General features: G+C 46.7%; 5 protein-coding genes across 5 annotated transcripts; all 5 read right to left on the bottom strand.

Annotated features, from left to right (window-relative positions):
* Positions 1–900: 900 nt before the first annotated feature.
* LOC121080111 (proline-rich protein 4-like) lies at positions 901–1521 on the bottom strand. The gene has a single exon (XM_040577974.1). It carries the CDS (start codon positions 1519–1521, stop codon positions 901–903), a length of 621 nt encoding a protein of 206 aa, XP_040433908.1.
* A 7140-nt stretch (positions 1522–8661) lies between these two features.
* LOC121079992 (keratin-associated protein 5-5-like) lies at positions 8662–8898 on the bottom strand. The gene has a single exon (XM_040577858.1). It carries the CDS (start codon positions 8896–8898, stop codon positions 8662–8664), a length of 237 nt encoding a protein of 78 aa, XP_040433792.1.
* Positions 8899–12853: 3955 nt separating this feature from the next.
* On the bottom strand, positions 12854–14080 carry LOC121099576 (keratin-associated protein 5-4-like). The gene has a single exon (XM_040618719.1). The coding sequence runs from the start codon at positions 14078–14080 to the stop codon at positions 12854–12856; it is 1227 nt and encodes a 408-aa protein (XP_040474653.1).
* A 4320-nt stretch (positions 14081–18400) lies between these two features.
* LOC121079978 (putative small proline-rich protein 5) lies at positions 18401–18718 on the bottom strand. The gene has a single exon (XM_040577835.1). The coding sequence runs from the start codon at positions 18716–18718 to the stop codon at positions 18401–18403; it is 318 nt and encodes a 105-aa protein (XP_040433769.1).
* A 6064-nt stretch (positions 18719–24782) lies between these two features.
* LOC121079977 (putative small proline-rich protein 5) lies at positions 24783–25100 on the bottom strand. Its single transcript, XM_040577833.1, has one exon. The coding sequence runs from the start codon at positions 25098–25100 to the stop codon at positions 24783–24785; it is 318 nt and encodes a 105-aa protein (XP_040433767.1).
* Between the last annotated feature and the right edge of the window lie 212 nt (positions 25101–25312).

Below are 25312 nucleotides of genomic sequence, written 5' to 3'. Positions count from 1 at the left end.
CATGATTAACATTTATATGATGGATGGCCTCCCCGGTGCAGTGTTACGATCTAGCTAATGAAGGTGATGGCACGCAATACAGAGCAAACTGTTTGTACCTAGATCTGGACCATAGTGAAGTCCGTCCATCAGTTCTGCGGAGGGTGACCACAGTGGGGAGGATTTTACAGCGTGCAGATGGAGTTCAGCCAGATGGAACTGCTGCAGCCGGAGCTGAAATCTTCATGTGTGAACTTGGAATTTCGATTTTAGATTTACAAGTTTCCTTGTGAGAATTTCCATGACTTTTAACAGCCTCTCATTATAGAGCTGGTAATATTTTTGGGGGTAAAAAAAGAGAAGCGAGTGTCAACTAAATTTTTTCAACTTTATTCTTGAATACACAGGGAGAAAATAAAATTGCTGGAGTCCTTGATGCTCCTGCAGTCGCAGTGTGTACTTTTTTATCCAGTACAGTCCTGTCTCTGTTTTCAAACGACCTTGAAATCACAGTCTGCTAAAATTGGAGAAGGTGACTCTGTGACAGGCTGCTTCCCTGTCCTCGCTCAGGCTCCTTCCATTCGATTTCTCCATCCCCAGGCTGCTCACCTTCTCAGAAGAGTGAAAAAACATCTGCTCTACCCTGAGGAAGAGCGAAGTGGGGTCTGGATGATTAAAGCTTATTCCCTGGTGGGAGAGGACCTTGGGAATTTAAAGTGTCAGTGCTGGGGGGGAGCAGGGGCTGCGGACCCTGAATCCAGTGTGCAAAGAGCAGCAATGAGCCATCAGCCACGGTGGCATCGCATTGCGCCGAAAGCGGAGGTGAGAGCATCAGCAGTTTGGGCGAGGAACGAAGCATCCCTCACGTGGTGTGCGGGCACGTGCTGGGGAGGCGTCCCAGAGCCTCGCTGGGCCCCATGCTCATTTCTTCTGCAGACAGGGTGGCAAGAGAGGAACCTGTTTTTGCTGGTGCTGGCTGGGATGCAGGGGCACGGGTGCTGGGCGGCAGTGCTGGACGGGCGGGCGGCAGTGCTGGACGGGCGGGCGGCAGTGCTGGATGCAGGGACAGCGATGCTGCAGCGGCCGGGGATGCACTATCACGGGGGGACAAGCATCCTCCACGGGGCACTGCTCCACTCGCCTCCGGGGCTTGCCACAGCACTCCGGCTCCTCGCAGTGCAGGGGTGGGCGGTACTGCTGCAGCGGCCGGCGATGGATTTTCACGGGTGGGGGGCAGACGGGCTGCACGTGGCTCACCTCCACCCGCCGCCGGGGCTTCCCGAAATTACAGCTTTGCTGTGGTGGGCAGCAGCTCTGAGGTGGGCACGGCTCCATGGGCTGGCAGCCTTGCGGTTGGCTCTGGCAGGACCCCTCGATGTCGCGGCTGAGGCTGCCGGGGTCATGGCATGGGGGCACATCTGTGGTGCCCACGGGGCTTTCGTGGCAGCACCCTGTGGAACCGTGCCATGTCCAGCCCTTCTCGCCACAGACCGAGCTGTCGTAGCACAAATCCTGATCGCTGTTGCCTTTATGGTAGTGCATCCTGTGGCAGAGATGGCCAAGCGCTTGGGGATAAGCAGTCTGGGAAAAAGAAAAAATCACCCACTGACTTCTTTCTTTTCTGCTGTTTCTATGAAAAAAAAAAAGAGGAATCGAAGACAGCTGAGAGAATCCAACTCACCCTGTGATCTGTGACAGACGGGCTGAGCAGGGAGCGTGAATCCTGAGGACAGAGCTGGGGCTGAAAGCTTTTATACATGGCCGAGCTCTCTTGGAAATGAGGCATGCCATGGGAATTAATAGCTGAGCCGTGAGTGCCACTTCTGTATGTATATTTTTTTCTGGCACTTGCTATTGGATTAATCAGCTGCAATTAGCATCTGCCTTGATGTAACGTCGGCTTAGCTCTTTGCATATGCAGTGGCCATTATCTAATTAGTTCTCCCATCAGTCGTGTTCAAATACGCTGTTACCTAATGTTAGTCAGATGGGATCCTGGGATAAGGATACCTGGAATACCGTAATGCTGAGTGATGTGCCCAAAAGGAGTCTTTCGTGGCAGTGGGAAAACCTCAAAAAAGCCCACAGGTACTGGTGCCCGGTCCCCATCTTCAGGTGCCCAATGGCTCATGCCTTGAAACAGGGTGTTGGTGCAGAGACATTGATTTTTCACGGACCTGAAAGAAAACAGAGAAAAATCTATCACTGAAAACAAGCAAGGTTCCTGCCAGAATAAGGAGCAATTAAAAAAAAAAAAAAAAAGGAAAAAAATTGGAAAAACAGAAATTCCATTTTCAATGAGAAGTGATTGATTTTTCAATTCTGTTTCAGCTTAACACCACCCTGACCAACCCTAAACCAGGAATCATGTTCGTGGTGTGCTCCATGGAGTTGAGGTTTTTCCCCAAACTGCTCTCTGGGCATTTTACCCACAGCTGGAAATCCAGCCTGATGCTCAGCTGACGTGAGATGATTTTACTGCCTCGTTGAAAAATACGGGAAGTTTTCCAGCTGGCTTAGTGGATGGGGCTGCAGGTTGGACCTCGTTTGTCAGGGAAGGTCTGTGATACCCAGACATGATGCTCATCACCTGTCAGAGCACAGAGAAACCTGCCAGCTGGAGAGATGGTGAGGGAAGCAAGGGTGACATCAGGATTATGATGAATGGCAGATGTTGTTGCCCTGTGTGTGGCATGGATGACCGGAAGGCGTGAGCTCTGAGTACAGGCTCCCTATGGACACAGCACGCTGGGCTGGACCACGTCAGGCTGTGGATGGGATGTATATTCCTCTATTTAAATGAATTAACTCTCTTCCAAGTGAGGCGCATCTTGGTCAAGTGAGTGGCTACAACACCGAAAGCCCTTTTATGCGCTGCACATCTGGAACAAGGACACTACAAAGGGATGCTGACCTCAGAAACCAACAATGTCAAGCTTTGCCAAGCACCATATCGACCTTTCTGACATCTCTGCTTTGACTCATTTTCCATGCAGCTGCTCCACTTCGCATTTCTGTGGACGATCAAGGCATTTTTTTAAAGTACCAGCAAAGTATCTCTGCCAGCAGCCCCGGGGCTGTCCAGTGCAAAAGGTATTTCCGTGTGCTCGCTCCACAGTAGATTGTCTCTAAGAGATGCTCAGAGGTTTGTCCGGTGGTGTTCAGGTTTGAATCACGGGGAAAAGCATGTGCAGAATTCAGGGGTGTGACTCCAGGGCGCATGCTTGGACCTGACAGCTTTGCTACTGCTGAGATAATTTGTTCTTCAGCTACAGGAAAAATGCAAATTGCCTTGCAGGAAGCCACAGGGCTTGCATGTAAAGATGGAAAAAACCCTTGGTATCTGTTACGGGCCAACAGGGATTTTAGATTTATAGCCCTTTACCCCCGTCTCAGGATTATGCTGGTTTTGGATTTTTTTCATCTTAGAAGAGATGTTTTGGAGTCAGTTCCCTTCCCCAGGATATTACAAATCATGAAGTGCAAATACTTAATTTCTGAATCTCCTCTCTTAAAATTTGCCACATTTTACTAGAATTCCAGGTGAAATTAGATAGTATTTCTGAAACCTTCAGGCTAGACTTACATATCCACATCTTTCAATGACTCCCTCTCTCCCTGCACCATGCAGACCATGCTTGCTGGTCTATTTAAACTTATAGACAAGATACCCAGCCTTTTAAGAAGCTTGCTTTAAAGCTCAGCAAATTTGCTGGAAAGATTTCCCTTAAAAAAATGACCTGTAGCTCTGGCTTTAGGACCATACAGATGCTTCGATTGCAGACTGTGTATCTTCATGGTCATAAAGCAGAGGAAAGACAGCATGAAACTGCATGGCCAGGAGGATACTCGTGTAGCTTAGGTAATGAACTGTCACTAGCAAATGCTATTTTTCCCCAGATGAGAGACTAATCCAAGAAGTTTACTGCGTATGCTGTGCTGCTGTCATCAGGAGCATGAGAAACAGTTGAAAGTATAATTATATTCAGAAACTAAGCAACTGCTAAAAAAGTCCCAGACCAGAGCTATAGTTTAAAAGATAAATGAATAAATATGTACCAGAAGTTTGCAGTGTCATAACTTATCCATTTTATTGTCTTTTGTGACTAATTGGAGATTAAAGCAAGAAAAGGGAGTATGATACATCAGCAGCATTAAACATCCCACACACCAAGAAGAAAATTAACAGCAGGACTAGTGCTTACAGAGGAAAATTGCACTGATCAGTGGGTAGCAATTTCAAAGCACGTTACAAACATTTGGTGATTAAAGACAGGTAAAGAAGAGATCTACAGTCTCTAAGCAAAGGAGGAAGAGTGCTTGGGGCAGTATCCGTATCCATGTCCAACACCGAATGAGCCAGGAGGGAAGCAGCGGGCAGTGCAGCCCTGCCTGCCCTTCACTGAGTGGGTTTAGTTGCCACCGCAGCAGCCGCTGCCACTGCTACCGCAGCAGCCTCCACTGTTATTCCTCATGACGTAGCAGCAGGTCTGCATGGGCATGCAGCAGGTGGTGGGGCAACAGCACTGCATGGGCGAGCAGCACATCGGTGTCTTGCAGCACTTAGGGCTGCTGTAGCAGCACATGGAGTAGTTACTTCCACCGCAGCATCCACAACCTCCGTTGGGCATGTTGTTGGTAGTAGTGTAGGCAAAGCTGGAAGGAACAGAGAGAGTCTGTGACTGGGAGAAGGATATTTGGAAATACAGAATTAATTCAAAGCTCAGTTTATGCTAAATTCTGAGATTCAAGGAGCTGAATCTGAGTGCTGTCTTGTTTGTAGCAAATCTTGCTCATAACTCTGTCTTCTTCCTGCAGTGTGGATGCCCACCTATTCGTACCAGGCTGTTCCGAATGTCTTAGCAAGAATCACACAGCACAGCGCACACAGCCCTTGTTCTGAGCCGTCCTGAGCCGCCCTCGGTCCCCTCGGTCTGCATGGCCCTGCTGACACTCCTGTAGCCTCTCCATCCTTCAATGCTTCTAGCTCATCCCCGTGATTCCTAGTACACAGCTCACAGAAGCCCAGCTTCAAATCCCAGCCCAGCTACCCAGTTGTATCTGGATCCTGTTATAAGACATCCATCGCATTTTTCTTTTTTGAAAAGGAAGGAAGGTTTAGATGTTCTCACTTACCCTGTTGAAGAGTGAGGAGAGGTGAAGGGAAGAGAAGAGCGAATGAAGTGAGCTGGGCCAGGAGACCTTTTATAGTCCTCAGCACCTACCTCCTGGAAGTGAGACAGCCATTGACCATTTGAACTTCCCTGTTTACTAACTCAAACCCATACTTTTTAGTTATACGTGTCTTCTGGTATTTACTCTTTGCCTTATTATTTGTGATAACTACCTTTGTTTTGCCTCATAATTGTTTAGCCTGCAGATAATCAAAGGGCTTCTATGAATACTAATGAATTTATCCTCTCTGCAGCTTTGCAAGGGAGCCAAAAAATGCATCCTTGTATCTGTTTGACGAATGCAAACAGTGACGGTCAAAGATGCTAAGGGACTTACTCAGCAGGGGCTGGTGCTGAGTCAGTATGAGAGCCAAAACTGAACCCCTGGGTTGTGTCTTTCAGGCACATGATAGGTTGCTTCATCGGACTGGTGTTTGAAACAAACATTTGGAAAATTTCATGAAAATAGGTATGTTTGTTCCTGGTCATAGGACATGCATGTGAAGAGGGAGCAAGAAGTCCATGTGTTTGGCATGTGTTGGGAGTCATGCTGGCTCTGGGGTCTCAGTCACCTGCATGTGACTCCATGCAAGATCATTGTGTCCTCATGCATGCTAAGAGCATCTTTGAGATGCCAAAGCCATCTTTGTGTTTTTGCTTGCCTAAACTTGTGTAAATCCTCCAGTCTGGGGGGTTTGGGTTTGCACGTGGGCATCACTAGCACAAGAGCGCTTCAGTCCCTGCTCTGCTTTGCTGGGGCTGCTTTCCTAGAAACATTTTTGAAAACTCTGAATCGAATTTTCGCTTTGGAATATTTTGCATTTTAATTAAAAGGTCCAGGGGCAGCACTGCCTTTGCAAATGGCAAGGCAAGGAGCCATGGCTCTGGGACTGGGCATGGTGCACTGCAAGTCAACGTGTCACTGTGCAACCTTCCCTTGCATCCAGCTGGACCCCCCTTGTGTGCCAGAGCCCTGGCACCAAGCAAGACCACCTGCCCGGCTCCTCAGCAGGCAAGGAGGGATGTTTAGAGTTGGAGGTTGTACAGGACTCTGTGGGTGTTTGAAGTAGTAAATGAAGTTGCCCAACATGGACCGAGAGGTGGAGAAGAAGATGAAGGTGGAAGAGTTGTGACAAACGCAGGAAACTGGTCCTAACTGGCGTCATGGAGCTAAGTGGGAAGCAGGGACACAGAAGTGATGCAGGAAGAGACATTGCTGAGGTGGAACCATTTTCTGGGAGGGAGAGAGGATGGGGGAAAGGTCAAGGTAAGGCAGAGCCTTGGGCAACTGAGCCAGGGTGGATGAATGCTTGTTTAACGCCAGCCACTGCCTCCAATGCGCTTTGCTGTGGGGCTGAATGCTGGCAAGAACACAGGGTATTTGGGAGGAATTTTTTCCACGGCTTAAAATTGCAGCTGTCATTTGAAGACCTCGCCACATTATCCTGAGGGGAGTGCTGCCTAATGAGAGGATGGTGGAGCCTGCCTGGCGAGTTCCCTGCCTGCTGCCTGACATCCTTCGGGATCCCTGCAGTGCTCCAAAGAGGGGTACTCCTAGATGAGCTGCTACCAACCCCGAGAAGGCTAGCAGGGGCCTCGGTTTGCTTTCTGCATGGTGCGAGGGGGAGCGGATTGTGATTTTTGTGCTGCTTCACCTCTGCAGTAAATGCAGCCAGCTCCTTTCCCTGCTTTCCTGGAATGAGAGTAATTCATTGAGTGAAATGCTGGAGAAGCAGCACATGTATTTGCAACTTCTCCAGACAGAGTAGAAGAACATGCACGGCATTGCCTTCCCAGCCGGTCCCCTCGGAGCAGCTCTGTTACGGAAATTACACATGCCAGCCACCATAACAGTTTGACTCCAGATTTCCACATAAGCTGAAAGATAGATTCTTTATGAAAGTACTTTTTATTAATAGTGCTACAGATCAAGCTAGGTGCCTCCAAAAAGGGATCCTGGACAAAAAAAATCTCTGGGCAATCTAAGTTCCCACCCCTCATGCAATAAATAGTTCAGACCAATAGTAAAACTAAGGTCTGGGTTCTTCTTCCTTTTTATTGGCTTGGTTGGTTTGCTGTTTTGTTACTAAGCAGTTGCTAAATGGTCATCTTCTCACACAGTATCACATCCTTTTTGGTCAGTTTCAGCCAAACGTTGTAATATGGTTGCTACAGTTCATATACCACAATCTGTAAGCTTTGTCTACTCTAACTACTAAAGTTTAAGCTCCTAGCTTTGTCTGCTTTAGCTATTATTAATGTTTAAGCTGCTAGCTGTAAATTTCAGCTAATTTCCACAAAAGCTCTTAGTACAGTATAAGAAGTCATGTCTATTGTTTGCCTGCCCATAAGAACTGATTAATTTACAAAGAAATAATGAGGCAAAGGGGCACACTTCACTTGTGCCTCCAGAGGGAGATTTCTCATTGGCAAATCCTGCAGCTGCAAGGAGTGATGATCTAGGTGGGCATTTCCCACCGATGGTCATTGTGTCAGCCATCCGTGTAACCCACGTAACCGAATGGCCTTTGTTGAGTGGGCTTAATGCAAAGAAGGGACTGGAGCATTCCTCCGTGGAAACAGAGGCAGTAAAGGGCATTAAACACAGGATGAAGACTGTGATGCAGATCTTGCATGCTATATTTTGGTACAACTCTTACTGACCCAATCGCTCCTTGAAGATGGTGGAGGTTTCTCACCATTTGTTCTAATATTTTAACTTGATATCTGGTAACCCAGACATTTTAGCAGAGGCAAGACCTCCACCTCATAAATGTTAAACCATTTACAGGGACTGTCTGCAGGTTCTGAAGCAGACCTCTCGCTGCTCGAAATACACGGAGCTTTCCTAGTTGGGATGTGCATGTGTCAAACTGTTTCAGAAGAAATTCACCTCCTTTGCAAGTTTATGTATTATTTTCTTTCTAGTTTTATAGTGAGAGGGTAAATACTGCTTGGAGAGATGACAGACACTCAGTTCATGGTTGAATAGAGCCATGCAGAAGCTCAGGACTGCATCAGGGATGCACTGATTTTTCTTGTGTAGGCAACCCCCGCCCCCAGCTGGCACCTTTTAGGCAGGAACATCCCAACGCTGGAAAAAAATGCAAAGAAAAGGCAATAGGTGAGGTGATGCACCCTGCCTTCACCAGCTAGCAAACAGAAAACCACCAGGAGTTTTGCAGTGTCATGAACTACAGATTTTATTGGTTTTCAGATATACTGAAGCAAAACAGTGATGAAAAGAGTTAAACATCCCAACATGAAGAGGAAAATTAACAGCAGGACTAGTGCTTACAAAGGAAAATCATGCTGATCAGTGGGCAGCAGTTTCAAAGCACATTACAAGCATTTGGAGATTAAAGGTAGACAAAGAAGAGAAGATCTACAGTCTCTAAGCAAAGGAGTAAGAGCATTTAGGGCAGTATCCGTATCCATGTCCAACACCGAATGAGCCAGCAGGGAAGCAGCGGGCAGTGCAGCCCTGCCTGCCCTTCACTGAGTGGGTTTAGTTGCCACCGCAGCAGCCGCCGCTACTGCTACTGCAGCAGCCTCCATTGTTCATGGTGTAGCAGCAGGTCTGCATGGGCATGCAGCAGGTCTGCATGGGCATGCAGCAGGTGGTGGGGCAGCAGGACTGCATGGGCGAGCAGCACATCGGCATCTTGCAGCATGGCTTCTTGGTGCTGTAGCAGCACACAGAGTAGTTACTTCCACCGCAGCATCCACAACCTCCGTTGGGCATGTTGTTGGTAGTAGTGTAGGCAAAGCTGGAAGGAACAGAGAGAGTCTCTTTTTCTCTGCCTGAATGTCCCAGTTGTTTAGGCATCTTACAACATGCTTATCCCAAAGTCCATCCCAAACTGACCGGGGAATTCCCAGCTGTCTAGAATCCCATAACAACCTGTCCAAGAGATCTCCAGATTTTTGCATCGGACACCCATGCATTTGGCATATTGTCCAACACTGGTTCCACCAGAAAGAAGCCACCCAGGTGGACCCCAAAACCAACCTCAGAACTGTTCCCAAACTAGACAGTACAAGAAATCCTCGATGGCTTCCTGCAAAAGTACACAGTAGTACAGTAGAATGCAGAAGAAAAGGCAAGCAGTAAGCTCTGACTTACCCTGTTGACCAGTGAGGACAAGAGAGGAGAAGTCAAGGTGAGCGAATGAAGACCACCAGGATGGGAGGACTTTTATATGCTTCAAAGCCATCCCCCTGGAAATGAAGCATTCTTCAGCAATTCTGACTTTGCTGTGTATCACCCAGCATACACCACTCACGTGTCTTCTGGTATTTAATCTTTACCTCTTTCTGTTTGCTCACCACCTCAATTGTGCATTGGAATTAGTTGTTACAGCTAAACAACAGGCACAAATTTTCTAATGAATTTGCATTAATGGGAGCCGGAGGTAGCTGGAAGGCATTCCTATCCGCTTCCCGAGGAATGACCTTGAGACACAGAGACACTTACAATGTGCCTGGGGGAGGCGGGTGCTGAAGGAGTGGGAGAACCATGCCTGGAACTTGGAAATGTCACCGCTCATATGTCCCTTCTGTGCTTGGCTGGGATTTTGGGGGACCAGTGGAAACTATTGGTCAATGTGAATCCTTTTTTCCTGCCTCTGAGGGGTGGCTGTGTGGTCAAAGTTAAGACTGAAGAGTTTCTGCTTTCTCAGTTTTGTTCTTGGGTCTCCCGCTGTGGTGCTTGGTCCTCACCCCCCCTGCTTTTTATTTCAGCTAAAGTATTACTTTTTTTTCATCCATGGAAGGGATGGGTTAAGTTTAAATTAAACAGCTTTCAAAGCAGTAGTTCACACATGTTAGCTTTTTTCTGTGTTGTTTCTGTACACTCCATTTCCTGAGATTATTCCTAATGTCCGCGAGACCGAGACAACTTGCATTTAATAGTATTTGTGATGGTCACATTTGAGTGTTTCACACTAACAACTTGATTCTGTGCCACTGTAGGCAAGCATGAGGCTCAAGACTGGCAATCCAATCCTGAGTGCATCGCTCCATGCCTTTGTATCTCACAGATGCTTTGAGTTCAGGCACCCAACAGGACTTTTCCAGCAATTGCTTATAGTTGTTTGGGCTGCGGTATGCTAAGGCCAAGGCTGTTATACGTGCAAAGCTTGATGGAACAGCCGGGAGGGAATCGATAAGATGGCTGGAATTAAGGCAGATATTATGAAATGGGCTTGGGGATATGGGGAGGAATTGTGGCCATGTGCGGAGCCAGCACAATGCCATGTGAGAAGAAGAAGGTGTTGATGGAGTTTTCATCTGATGAGAGGTGACAGCAATGCAAGATGAGAGTTCTAAGATGCGGAGGCAGCATCTATTAATGGCAAATAAAGGCTGGTATCATGTTCAGCAGACTTGGAATGTGAGGCTGGAGTGGTGGCAGGTGATCCCTGGTGGCTGGGACACGTAGTATCTTCCCAAGATGGGAACGTGACCTCCTATGACATTGGATGTCTCATCTGGAATTGTCCCTAGGGGAGCATTGTCCTGGTCACACGATAATAGCCAGACACCTGCCTGAAGGAAGTAATGTCCTCTTTGTGTAAACCCTCAAACATGTCGTCCACCAAATAAGTCACTCATCGCCTTTTAATCAGGCTTTATTGTTGCCATATTGGCCAAGATGATCCCTGTGTTAGAATCATAGAATGGTTTGGGTGGGAAGGCACCTTTAAAGGCCATCTAGTCAAATGCCCTGCCATGGGCAGGGACACTTTCCACTAGACGAAGTTGCTCAGAGCCCCGTCCAACCTGGCCTTGAATGCCTCCAGGGATGGGACATCCATAGCTTCTCTGGGCAGCCTGTGCTGGGGTCTCACCACCCTCAGCATAGCAAATTTCTTCCCTCTGTCTAGTCTGAACCTCCCCTCCTTTAGTTTAAAACCATTCCCCCTTGTCCTATTGCTACAGGCCCTGCCAAAAAGTCTGTCTGCATCTTTCTTACAAGCTTCCTTTAAATACTGCAAGCTGCAATAAGGTGTCCCTGGAACCTTCTCTTCTCCAGGCTGAGCAATGTCAACTCTTTCAACCCTTCCTCATAAGAGAGGGGCTGCAGCCCTTGGATCATTTTTGTGGCCTTCCTCTGGACTCACTCCAACAGGTCCATGTCTTTCTTAGAAATGGATGTGAACCCTGCAAGGCTGTTGCTAATCAGAGTCTTATGCAGATCACAGATATTGGAGAGATGCTGACATTTAATGCATAGTTGGGTCAGAAATAACATCATCTACACTAAATTCCTATTACATGCCATGTCATGCCGTGCCATGATGTCTTTGTAAACTTCCATGGTGGTTATGTAAATTTGAGCGCTGCAGTAACTCTGTGAGTGGGGAGGAATCTGCCATGGCAGCTTTTCCAACACGTGATGAAATTAATGCTCACAAGATTTCCTTTAACAGAATGCACTTCTTGTATAGTATGCTATGGTACGATATAGGATATCCTTCTGCCAGTATATTGTACCTGATTTACCTATTAATAAAAAACTCCTAAAGACCTGAATAATGTTTTCAGAAGAGTCTAACGTGGTAGAGAAGATTATTCTAATGTAGACTTTGTATATGCTCTGGAGATTTTGTTGAGGGAAATAATCAAGGCAGTGCTCAAGGCATTTTCCTGAGACATGCAATTCAGAGCTGAGTCCTGAATTTTAATAGTAAAGGAAGTCCCAGCCAGGTAGAAAAGTATTGTTGACTCATGTGTGTGCTATTTTAGGAATGAAGCTTTTAAGTTGTATGCTAACACCTGAGTTTCATTCCACTGCCTGTAATCCAGGAATGCTGCATATGAAAATCTCTGCTCACATAAAAATAATTCACCGATGTAAAGTGTTTTCTGAAATTTTATTTTTGAAGATGGTAGTAGAAGAAGGTGATGCCTGCTGATCAGTGAGTAGTGAATTCCTCTCAGTGCCTGTTGAAGTACCTATTCCAGTATCAGGGATGAGTTCCTATACATCTTGTAGGGTGGTATGTTTTCAGATGGTGGAGTTATACATGTTTCCTTCAGCCTGTCCCCTTTAAGTTCTATTTACCTTAACCCTTTAGTTTTATAGTAAAAAACTGAGCTAACTGAGACATGATCAGTAGATGCAAGAAGGGATCATACTACTTTGCTTGCTGTCTTCAGCTGTGACCTAATTTATGCCAACGGGAATCATGGCTGAGTGGCTCTTTGTTTCCCCAATGTTCTGCTGTGCCATGGAGGAACATCTGTAGCCATCAGGAAGGCTGCAGGTATAGGAAATGGCACAGAATGAGGCACATTCCATGCAAAGAAATGTAAGAATAACCAAAAGACAAGATTTTGCGTTTTGCTTAATGCTAAGTTTTATTGCCTACAAGTCAAGACAGAAAATGAAGAACGATCACAGTGACAGCAAAGGTACCCCACATCCTGTACACCAAGAAGAGAATTAACAGCGCCACTAACATCTAACAGCTCTTTCCCATGTGCAGTGGGTGATACATTCGAGTAGATGTTCAATAATCAAAGGACAGAAAGAAGACAGCTTAAATTTGAAAACAAGAAGAGAATAGCGAGGCATTTACTCCATCATCATGTGAACTGGAAGCAAATGAGCAGGTTCTCATCTCCTTGTGCCTGTTCTTGTTGCAAACCAGAGATGGGAGCTGGCAGAGCTGCTTTTGTTACCCAGAGCTGGCTCAGCAACGCTTCTTGATTGCGGCGCAGCACTGCTGGATGGGGATGCAATACTTCCTCATGGGAGAGCAGCACTGCACGGGGCTGCAGCACACCATGACGGGCTTCTTCTTCACCACGTAGGAGCAGCAAGACTGACATCCAGAGCAGCAGCAGGGACGGCAGCCACAGCAGCAGCAGGGTCGCTGGCCACAGCAGCAGACGGATGGCTGGCACACCTTGGTACAGCAGACAGACTGCTGGCACGGGTCACAGCAGGACTGCTGGCACGGGTCACAGCAGGGCTTCTGGCACGGGTCGCAGCAGGGCTTCTGGCACGGGTCGCAGCAGACAGACTGCTGGCACGGGTCACAGCAGGGCTTCTGGCACGGGTCACAGCAGACAGTTTGGCACGGGTCACAGCAGGGCTTCTGGCACGGGTCACAGCAGACAGTTTGGCACGGGTCACAGCAGGGCTTCTGGCACGGGTCACAGCAGACAGTTTGGCACGGGTCACAGCAGGGCTTCTGGCACGGGTCACAGCAGACAGTTTGGCATGGGTCACAGCAGGGCTTCTGGCACGGGTCGCAGCAGGGCTTCTGGCATGGGTCGCAACAGCAGGACTGCTGGCACGGGTCACAGCAGGGCTTCTGGCACGGGTCACAGCAGGGCTTCTGGCACGGGTCACAGCAGACAGTTTGGCACGGGTCACAGCAGGGCTTCTGGCACGGGTCGCAGCAGGGCTTCTGGCACGGGTCACAGCAGGGCTTCTGGCACGGGTCACAGCAGCAGGACTGCTGGCACGGGTCGCAGCAGGGCTTCTGGCACGGGTCGCAGCAGACAGTTTGGCACGGGTCGCAGCAGGGCTTCTGGCACGGGTCGCAGCAGGGCTTCTGGCACGGGTCACAGCAGACAGTTTGGCACGGGTCGCAGCAGGGCTTCTGGCACGGGTCACAGCAGGGCTTCTGGCATGGGTCGCAGCAGCAGGACTGCTGGCACGGGTCGCAGCAGGGCTTCTGGCACGGGTCGCAGCAGACAGTTTGGCACGGGTCGCAGCAGGGCTTCTGGCACGGGTCACAGCAGGGCTTCTGGCACGGGTCGCAGCAGCAGGACTGCTGGCATGGGCTGCAGCAGACGCTTGTCTGGCATGGCTCGCAGCAGATGGTCTTCTGGCACGGCTGGCTGCAGCACACTGTCTTGCTCTTCACAATGGAGCAGCACCCGGTGGAGCAACATCCGGTAGAGCACATGTTGCAGTGTAGTCAAGGCTGGAAGGGGCGAGGACCTGAAACACAATGTACTTTCAGACACAACCCATCTTTCCTGGGACACAGATGTGTCTTGTGTCCAATACCAATGCTACCACCTAGGCCTATGGGCAACAGCCATATCACACACCACTTCCCATTTATTTCTCCTGAGCTGCAAAAAAAGATCCTTACAGAAACCAAGCCACCTGTCACCATCCCAGTGATATCTCTGCATCTTTTGAACTGTCCTGGAAACTCATTCTCCTGTGCTCATCCATGAGGATCACTCCATGGATTTCCATCCCAAGAAGCTTGTTTTCCACTGGGCTCTCTCTGCCAACTGTCTTTTGCAATACGCAACAGACCAACAGGCTAGGAAAATCTGGTTTTCAGAGACAGCTGCAGATCATAGATTAGCTTAGGTTGGACGAGACCTTTAAAGGTCATCTCACCCAACACCCCACAAAGACCGGATACAAAGACACGTTTCAATTCATTGCTTGACCAAACCCAAATGAGAACCGTTGCTATCGAGGAACACTGCTAATAGCTAACACTTACCGTGCTAGCTGAGCAGTGCAGTTGAGTGAGGAGCAAAGGGATGGGGAGACCTTTTATTTAGCTCGAAATTGTCCTGCCGGAAATGAGGTACCCCACAGCAATTCGTGATTTACGCACTAAGCCTATACTTACTTGTTGAATGTCCCTTCATCTATTTAGTCTTTGCCTCGTGGTTTTTGACCAGCCCCTCAATTTTGTGTCATTATCAATCTGTTCTGTAAATTTTTTACAATTTTTTAATGTCAATTTAATTCTTGTGTGATGCTGGTGGAGGTATGTTTCTGCTCATTTTGCATATGGTAATGCTGTTATATTGAGATGCTAGGTGGCTTGTTCAGTGCTAGTGAGTACTCAATTAACATAAAAATCATAATTAAGATTGAGGAGCAGCTGATTTCAGAGGCATGCAGAGGCCTTCTGGATGTCAGTCACTCCTCAATATGATTTTTAAAAATATAATTCCAGGAAGTGTAATTCCAAGGCCCCATGTTTTGGTTTTGGATGCAGAAATGGTGAAGCCCAATGTCTGTCTTCAGGGTTTCTGATCATCAGAAGGGCAAATATGTAACAGAAAGTTCTTGACATCTCACCCCTTGCTGCCTCATTCCATCCATGCATGGGAAAACACATGCCATTGGCCTTGCCAATATCAGAAATTTTAAGTGCAAAGTACTGTGCAAATTCCTTATGGAAATTTGGAATAGAGTTTAGGTCAAATTGGAGTCCATATTTTTCCAGTTCCTTTTGGACATCTTTAAATAAAAGCAAAACACAAAACTTTTCTGGAAGTTTTACATCCTGTTTCCACTTAGCATAACTTGATCTGCAAAATTCCAGTCCCATTTTTTTAAGTCCTAGTATGCCCTTGAGTAATGAAAGATCCACCTACGGATGTTATTTTTTGAATAACTCTATGCTCAGTTCTCAGTCACCCATTGACATTCATTAGTTCTGATGTTAATGATCATGTTGCAATTATTCATTAATGACGTTAATATTTATTTTGCGTGAAAGCCTGAAGGCCTCATGTGATGCCCTGAGCATCTTTAGGATTTCAAATTAAACTACGTCTTCTAAAAAAATTATCTGTCTCCGGTCAGAGGGAATTCACGGGACCTGCGATCGTGACTGACGTGATTAAATATTTCATTTCTGAGATCATGCCAGGGAGCAGGGCTGCTGTGGGGCTGTGCACCTGTGGGAGCAGAGCACCGAAAGACGCTTGACCACCATCCTCTACAGGGTACAGCTTCACTGGAGATGCCCTGATTTCTGCTGAGGTGGAGGAGAGAAGATTCAGGCTGTTTCTGTTCATACAGAGAGACGGTGCAATCCAGATCACAGATGCTGAGGACAGGATGGGTCACTGCGAATCTTCAGTTTGACTTCTGGTGACATACAGCACGGGTTTCTGTTGAGTAGTTAATGATTTTATCTGGCTACATCCCAGCTTTTTAGAATGCTACCCAGTCTTGCTCTGAAGAATTCAAAGCACCATGAAGTCACCACTTCTCCTGGCAAGCTCTTTCCAAGGTTGATGTTCCTGCCCACTAAAACACAGGCTTCATTCTCTATTAAGTTTCGCTTCATGCTAACGACAGGTTAGACCAGGTCACTGCCACACATTATAATCTAATTAACGATAGAGATTTACACAAGCTGAGTACCTGCATCTCGCCTAACAATAAAGCTGGCTCATGGCAACCTGGGAGGTGGCCAGGAGGGGATTTCTGAGCGTGCAGAGAAAAGACAGACAAGTTGGATCCTGAGCAGCGAGGTAAAGTAAGCGATATTAGTCAAAGTGAGGCAGTTTTCTGCTTGACTTTGTACGAATCTGGTGCATTGCTTCATCCAGTGTCCCTCTGAGTCATAAAACCCACCACTACTGTTAGAACTGGATATGAACATCAGAGGTGTCTAAAGCCATGTGAGACAGATCCACAGGAAGCTGGGAGACCCATAACTGATGTTACAAGAGAAGTTAAAAAAAAAATAATATTCAAATTAGGTAAAAAACCCCCCAACCCAATTAAAGTTAATCTTGAGTGAATGAACTTAGCAGGCTCTGTAAGGTGCCCAGAGTAACACCACTCTGATTTGAGAATTATGGATGCAGTGAAGCAAGCCTCACCGTGAAACAGCTAAGGTGAATTCCTCCTCGTTAATCCTCTGGGGTTTGCTCACAATTTATCCTTGTTGTGGAAATCCACTGTTAGGTTATTTAGCACATACTCATCAGAGCAGAAATGTTCCTCTAAGCTATCTAGAGCATTAGGTACAGAGGACTTCTCTTGCCAAATGTCCATGGCCTCTGAATTAAAAAAGAAGGTATTCTAACAAGCTAAAGCATTCATTAAGGCTTGTTCCTTGATGTTCCAGGTGTCAAACCTCTCCAGGGCTGACAAAAGCTTAGAATAGAATAGAAACAAAACCACCTTTGTCTTGTTTCCCTGTAATTGCGGCCATTTCTCATCCTCAGGTTAACAGGAACTTCAAGCTTGAGCACAGCAGGAAGCGTAACCAGCTCAGAGGCTTCGTGCTCTTCATGGGCCTTGGGAAAGGAAGAGGAAATAAAAAGTGCCATGATTAATCACAGAATAGAAAGTTGGAGGCCTGGGGCAGCAAGGGGAAGTGGATGTATATACTTGAAGACAAACATGCTCCCATGGACAGAAAGCCTTACTGACTCAGTACTCAATGGCGGAGAGGTGAAGAGTGAGTAAGGAAAGGAGTTTTTAAAGTAGCTGCCAAGGGTCGTATGAAAATGACTCATCTCTCAGCCGTGGCAACAGCTGGAGTGTAGGGGAGTCATTAACTGCCCTCTGCATCCTGTTTGCAACTTTCACTTTTTAGCAGGCTGTTCCTCTGTAATAACGATTTTCTCCATAACCTGCAAATAACTAATTCCAATTAGTTCTATACCAACCGGCCATTTAGCAGGTCCTTGCAATGTCCAGTTCATCCAGCCTATTTCCCATGCCTGCCCTGGGATGGGTGAATCATGCTGGGGAAAGCTTCTCTCATTTTACACTGTAGGAATTGTTTAATTGAGGGTATTCCAAGGCAGGTTCCAAACCCTGCAGGATTTGCTTTGTTTTGTTTCCAAATATAGCAGCGGCTTTTAAAGATTGCATCTGCAGTAAAACCAGGAATGTGCAGACCAAGCCCCCCGGCTGTGACTCTGAAACCCCCATTATGTCTGCCGAGCTCAGGGCAAATATTTGGTTTTATCAGGAATTAACCCGATGTGTTCCTCCTAGCCTTCTGCATGTGCTGCAGCGCTCCTGGCATCACCGTTAGGTGCCACAGACATTTTCCTTGACTTTCATGTTTCCTTGATGTTCCTCCTGCTTTATCTATTTTCACCAGTGATTAAAGCATGGCTCTAAACCCATGAGATAAAACTGATGCCACCAGGCAAGCAGATATGATGGAGCGGTGACTAAAAACATCCAGAACTGTTAAGTAGGCTTGAGATATAATTTTTATTGTCTTGCTGGAGAGTGAAGCAGCAAAGCAAGAAAGAAACCATTCCCAGTGGACAGTGAGCTTTGCATTGGCAGAAAGAAGATAACAGCTCCAAAGTTCATTAAACTGAGAGACTTCATCATCCTAATTTCGCGCTGCCTTCCAACTGTTTTAAAAGTGCTTGTTTGCAGAGAAGCAGCACGGCTGGCGAGCAGTGAGCAAGGAGATGGGCTTGAGGCTTTGGGTGAGGAGCGAGCCGGTGGGTCCAAGTGCCGGGGCTGGATCCTGCTGCTAGTACTTGGGGCACGTCGGTGGCAGCTTGCAGATGTTCTTGGTGTACTGGGGGCAGTAGGGGGCTGGGGGGCAATAGCGCTGCACAGGGGGGCAATAGCTCTGCATGGGGGGGCAATAGCGCTGCACAGGGGGGCAATAGGTCTGCACGGGGGGGCAGCAGGGCGTCACGTAGTTGTACTTCTGCACGGGCTGCCTCTGGATGGTGTAATGGCAGGAGGGCCGGGAGTCGTGGCAGGAGGGCCCCGAGTCATGGCAGGAGGAGTGGGATTCGTGGCAGGAGGTTTCGTGGCTGTGGCAGGACCTGCGGGAGCACATCTTGTGGAGTATCGGCAAAGCTGTCAGGAGCAAAAGATGAACAGAGTAAGAGGAGGTCCCCATTCATTTCTTATTCCCTCCCCTTTTTTAAAAAGATATTTATCTCGAGATCCCCAGCAAACTGTTTCTCCCTTTCTTTTTGCCTGCCTAACCCAAACTGAATGCACCCTCCGTCCTGCCTGATCCGCAGGGCTTGCTCTGGCAATTCCTGCGTGAAGCCAGGTCCCTGCGAGCTGATGCAACGAGCCCCACGAGCCACTCCCAAACTCCATCTCCCCTGTGGAAGGGCACGGAGCTTGTGTCGCCCGAGGGTCCCTGCGTGTGCCTTTGCTGCACCTTCCCCGGTGGTCCTCCTCCCTCCATGTGCCATGCACCACGGCACTCAGAGCACCGCGAGGCTGCAAGCGGAAAGCCTTTAGCTAAGTCCCAGCTCCCAGGAGGTCCATAAAAGCCTCTACTGGAGGTTTCTTCACAGAGCACGATCAGAAATAGTAAAATCAGTCTTACCTTCTTCAGCTACAGGGAGAAGTGTCTGGAAGCGAAGGTCTGAGGAGGACTGGGCTGAGTGATCTTTTATACAGCTCCAGAAGTTTATCTCGGATATGAGACACCTCTTCACAATGACAATTTAATTATTTCCACACTCAATCCCGCGGATGTTTGCGCTATCCTATTTTTAGCATTTCCTCTTTGTCACATTGTATTTCATCCCATATGTAATTCCTAATGCATATAAGGATTTTGGGAGGCATTTCTTTCCCATTTCCTGGAGACGGACACTAATCTCATAGGTGTTAATTAGCTTGCCAATGGGCAACTGGGATTGCATCAGTGACAGAAAGGTCTTTAAGTCTCAGAAATGCTGACTCCTGGGGTAGGCCTACCGTTTTGTGCAGGTGACAGCTCAGGATTTTAATTTACACGTTGCTGAATGCCAAGAGGAAATGGGATTGCCAGCTGCAACTCATGGGGATGGCACGATGCTGGGAAGGCTGGCACAATCTCTTCGGTCCCCAGGTATGGCAAAAAAGAAACTATTTCTGATTCTTCACACGTTCCTTGACTTGCCTGATGACTTGGCTGACCACATCAGGATGTTCCACTTGTATCAAAGCTTATTTAGCACTTAAGATCAGAGAAGAATGGTGATGAGCTCCGTACAGGGTATGAGTATGTTCAGTTTTTCTGTTCCTTGGTTTCTCTTTCCCTTCGCTGATTTCTTGTACTTTTTTTCACCCAATCTTACCTGCAGAGATGTCTGGAAAGCAGAGGATTCAGCAAAAGGGAGCATCTGAGCTGAAGCGTGAGCAAATATTGGGTTCTGTCATTAGTGGGGAAATTATGGGCACTAAAGCTGGATTTATAATCCTGTTTGACTTGGTCTTTGAAGCACAAGAAAATGAAGCCCATAACTCATCAACTTTGGAAAATGTTACCCATTAGAGTAATTCGCTGACTGCTAACTAGAAGCTCTCTCTAAAGTACGGGTGTCCTACAGCTTTTCTTCAGGCTAGAGGCGATACAGTTGCTTGTGGTGAGTTCTGTGTGGGAAGGGAGGATTGCACGGATTCCTCAGGGACATTTTGTGACTCAGTTGTGGGTCCAACACCAGGAGAGGCTGCAGCTGCCCAGTCAGCAAAGCCGATGCTGTGTCTCCTTCCCTCCGTGCTTTGGCCTGCAGTAGCACACTGATGTTCATCTGAAATCTTTCTACCTCCTCAAAAGCCTTCCAAAACTGGGGTGTTGTTACACACCCCCTCAAAAAAATGTTTCTGAATCTTTTAAATTCAGATCCTGCTAAGGAAAACATGATCTCTAAAGAGTTACCACCCATTGCTTGCGGTTCTTTCATGGGTGTATGTAAGGGAAGACCAACCTCCAGTGATGAAGTGTCATTTTTAGAGCAATGTGGTGACTGGTACTTGCTCAGTTACATTCAGCAAGGTTTGGTTTATGAGCTCTCCATAATAACATATTGTGGTGCTCAGATCTGGTCTACGTGAGTGCACAGGAGTCTTACATGAGATGGACCTTCTGAGGTCTAACCCATTTCTCTGCTCCAAAATACATATTGGTGACAAACAACACTAGAATATGAAGAAGTTTGTGACTTCTGTTTTCAGAGGCTCAGAGGTCTGAAGATATTTGAAAACATTTATTTGCCCAAGTTCCAAAGTTGAGCTTGAAGTAAATTATTGCATGTACTGAGTAGGATTATTAGCAGCTTATGAACTAATTATTCCTCTTTCATTTAATGAGCTGTGCTTGTCTCCAGAACAAAAGAGCCCGAATTAAATTGTCTTTGCTCTTTTTTCAAAATGATGGGACAAAAATCTGTGTAGACCAGCTCATAGTCTGGTGTAAGCAGGGGAAACTTTGTTCTGTTCAGCCCTTTAGGCTGATGTAGGTTTATGGTAGTTGAGAAATTTTTCCTTTACTAATGTGTCCCGTTTTTCCCAAATGAAGGTGGAAATTGTTGTTATTGGCTACTAACTATCGTGGTGCTTTGAGAATATGAGGAAACTTAATGGAAGTTTAATAAAAAATAAAAAAGTCTAAAGGAAAAAGCGAATAAAGAAAGACAATGCGGGTCTCATGAATTACAAGATTTATTGTTTCCCTCACCTAGATGAGTCTGAAAGAGAAGTGCATGGCACAGAAAGATTCCCAACAGTAATTATGCACCAAATAATTAGAAAGAACATTTCCTGAATAATTAGAAAGAATGACACCTTAAATGATAATTAGGGGAACACTTCATCCAGACCAGCAGTGAGGCACATGGCAGAGACACAGGGATTTCAGTAAGGATGAGATGATCCGTGGCCACAGTGTCCAAGGGAGGAGCGAGCCGGTGGGTCCAAGTGCCGGGGCCGAATCTTGCTGCTAGTACTTGGGGTACGTCGGTGGCAGCTTGCAGATGTTCTTGGTGTACTGGGGGCAGTAGGGGGCCGGGGGGCAATAGCGCTGCACAGGGGGGCAATAGCGCTGCACAGGGGGGCAGTAGGGCATCACGTAGGTGTACTCCACAGGCTGCCTCTGGATGGTGTAATGGCAGGAGAGCCCCGAGTCATGGCAGGAGGAGTGGGATCCGTGGCAGGAAGACCGAGATCCGTGGCAGGAGGTTTCATGGCTATGGCAAGACCCACGGGAGCACATCTTTCTGAAGTATCGGCAAAGCTGTAGGGAAGAGAGAGACCATCAAGCTGTCACGGCTGCCCCACTGTAACCTTCTGCCTTTCCCTTGGATCTTTTTCTGTAGTGGTATGGGAAGTTTTGTTTTCCTTTGTTTTGTAATAGAAGGGGTATCTTGACCCTGAAAGTGATATTGCCTTGTCTTTTGGGAGATACTCTACGATGGCCCAGCTCTGATGGGAATTTCCCTACCAAGATGCTACTGTTGGCTTTTTAAGGTAAAATTTACTTCTAAAACTGCACTGACTTGTCTGAGGTGTCTTTCCCTCCATCACCAGCTAGTCTGGGAATTCATTCCTTGCTGGATCCCAAAGACTCTGTGTCTTTGCAGACGTGGTCTTTCAATTACTCCTATTTTTTGGTCATCCCATCTGCTGTGAGCAGACCATGAGCACCCTTCGTGTAGCTTACAGGTTCAGGCACTCAGTCACTGACATTAATAAATTTCTAAGACAAAGGCAAGGTCTAAATGCAGAACTAGTCAGCTAGAATTCCTATGTGAGCTCCTGCTGCTCAATAGTAGATATATCAAATAATCCAACTTACCTTTTTTTTTTTTGAGAAGGCAAAAGGAAGAGCACTGAGAGCTGACACTGAATGAAGGAGGAACAGGGGATGGCGGACTTTTATATCTTCCAAAGGGTTGTCCAAGAAATTATGCATCTCTTGGCAATGCTGACAATTAAGTAGTCACATTCATCTTCTGTGTCTAGTTTTTAGCATTTCTGATTTGACAGAGTCAGGAAGAACAATTATGACTTTTTCTTTAACTTGTTAATAGGCAGTGAATTTCCCAATCTGCTTTATAAGGGAATTTTGAAGGCAGTTGCATATTTACATATTAAAAATGAGCCTAACCCCAGAGTTATTAAGTGATTTGTTGTTGGGCAACCAGTATTGCATCAACGTACAATTCAAAAGTGTTGACTCTACCCCGCATGCTGCCCCTTGGTCTGCATGGCAGACTCACGTTTTGATTGATATGTTTTTTTGTGACACAAGGGACTGTAATTAACAGCCACAACTCACATGTACTCCACTTAGAGGGAAGTCCTCTTGACTAGCTCAAATGTACCTAATGCCTCAACACCGGAGATGACACCAGAAGAACGTTCCCAATTCCAGTTTTTTTCATTCTGTTTGTGAGTCCATCACCCATCAGCTGTTATTCCATTGTGCCACGATATTATCCTGTTTACGCTCCTCCTAGAGGAAGGGGATTTCAGATCCTAAGCAGGAAGGATTTGTGCTGGGAAGCTATTAACTATTGGCATCCTGTTTTCAGATCCCAAATTGCTTCAGGCTCCCATCTTAAGCAGTTTTGTAGTTTTTGCACATTGCAGCGTTTTACTATTTACTACCAAGTTTCTCTCACAGTGGCCCCAGGCTTTAATTTAGGACAATGAAATGGGTAATTGTTCCTTTCCTGTGACTTTGATCCCAGTGGGTGCTGCAGGAACTCCTCAGGAGCATCCCATGGGCCTGTCCTCATGCAACTAGAACAAGTGGGTCTTGAAAGTTGCTCACCGAGTTCAGAAGAGAGCAGCTATCTCTATTGGGATGGTCTTCATATCTTTCAGGGTTTATTTTCATGTCCAATTTTGGGGAAAAAAAAGTATTGCTACGTTGCTACTCTGACAACAGTTTTGTGAGATGCTAATTCATTCTGAACTTGAAAATACGTCCTGGGAAAGCATGGTTTCATGTCCTGGTTAAAGTTCTTTTTATTTATTTTTCAAGGCTGTGATTCAGCAAGAAAAAGAAGTTTTTAAAAAAATCTTTCAGAGCTAGCCCTTGTTTAGGAAAGTCTCACCTGCAGTCTTCTGAAAAGTGCTGAGAGTTATAAATAATGTAGAAATTGTCCATCTAGGTTTTTAAAATGGTATTTTTGGGGAAGGCCCTTGTGTCAGTTCCCCATCACGCAGGGTGCATTCACCTCACCCTTTTTTAGATACTCAAAGTTAGCAACTTAAGGTGAACTTTAAGTTGTCGAGCTCTTTGTGATGCAGGGAAACAGGCACTGGCAGAAGGAAGTGAGCGATCCTGTTCTAGAACAGATGTCTCAGCTAGATGGGCTGGTGACTGGGAAGATAAGGATAATCTTAGGTTGTAAAAAAGTAGACAGAGATTTAGCATTTATTTTTAAGTGTGTGCAGTTTTCATTGAGAGCAGTAATTTGCAGTTCAGTTAAAAACTGAGTTCAGTTAAAAACGGGTTAGAGAAGACCTCTGGGCACCTATTTGCATTTATGGGACACCTCAAAAAGTTTGTAATTCTGAGTCAGAGTGACACATAAAGTATGAGGTGCTGCTGAAGCAGGGGACTGAGGAAGACAGTCCTAGGCTAAACAGGGTATAGCTGAGCTCTCTGTATGTTGCGCATAAATGTGTTCCGCTGCTGTAGAAATGCATCTGGAATGACTGGATTTCATTCACTTTGAAAATTCGGGATGTGGGTATTTTGTGATAAGTTTGAAAAGAAAAGAATAAGAAGCAATGTCTAAGAAGTCAGAAGTAAAGATAATTCTCAAGTAAAGAGGTCAAAGAATAAAAAAAATTGTAAACTTTTTCTATTTTTGGAAATGAAATTTTATTGTCTCATTTGCGTGTTTTGGAGGTTGACACATTGTATGCAAGCCATTGCCAAGATAAATAATTCCCTGTCTTTTGGAAAAGAACATAAGCTGGGTCTTACATGCTAAATAAATTAAAACAGATCTGACTTATATTTTGAAGAAAAGATGAAGTATTCTAGGATTCACACAAGCCTAGAATGGGAAATGAGAGCCCATGATTCAAGCTTCAGGCATCAAGAGCATCCAAGGGAGAAGTGAGCCGGTGGGTCCAAGTGCCGGGGCTGGATCCTGCTGCTAGTACTTGGGGTACGTCGGTGGCAGCTTGCAGATGTTCTTGGTGTACTGGGGGCAGTAGGGGGCTGGGGGGCAATAGCGCTGCACAGGGGGGCAATAGCTCTGCATGGGGGGGCAATAGCGCTGCACAGGGGGGCAATAGGTCTGCACGGGGGGGCAGCAGGGCGTCACGTAGTTGTACTTCTGCACGGGCTGCCTCTGGATGGTGTAATGGCAGGAGGGCCGGGAGTCGTGGCAGGAGGGCCCCGAGTCATGGCAGGGGGAGTGGGATTCGTGGCAGGAGGTTTCGTGGCTGTGGCAGGACCTGCGGGAGCACATCTTGTGGAGTATCGGCAAAGCTGTAGGGAAGAGAGAGACGGTCATGCTGGTACAGCAGCCCTGATGTGTGTGAGCATACCTCTATTCTCTAATTTGCTCTCAAACTCCCCGTTTTCTTCCTAATGTCTAGTTCTTCAGGGATAAGAAAATTATTTCAGTGCTGATTAAGTATTGGAGATGATTTATATCCCCCACTAAAAACACGACCTTTT

The sequence above is a fragment of the Falco naumanni genome, chromosome 20, assembly GCF_017639655.2.
Source record: "Falco naumanni isolate bFalNau1 chromosome 20, bFalNau1.pat, whole genome shotgun sequence".
Classification (NCBI taxonomy): Eukaryota; Metazoa; Chordata; class Aves; order Falconiformes; family Falconidae; genus Falco; species Falco naumanni.
The sequence above is the reverse complement of the archived record's forward strand: the minus strand, read 5'-3'. Positions and strand labels throughout refer to the sequence as shown.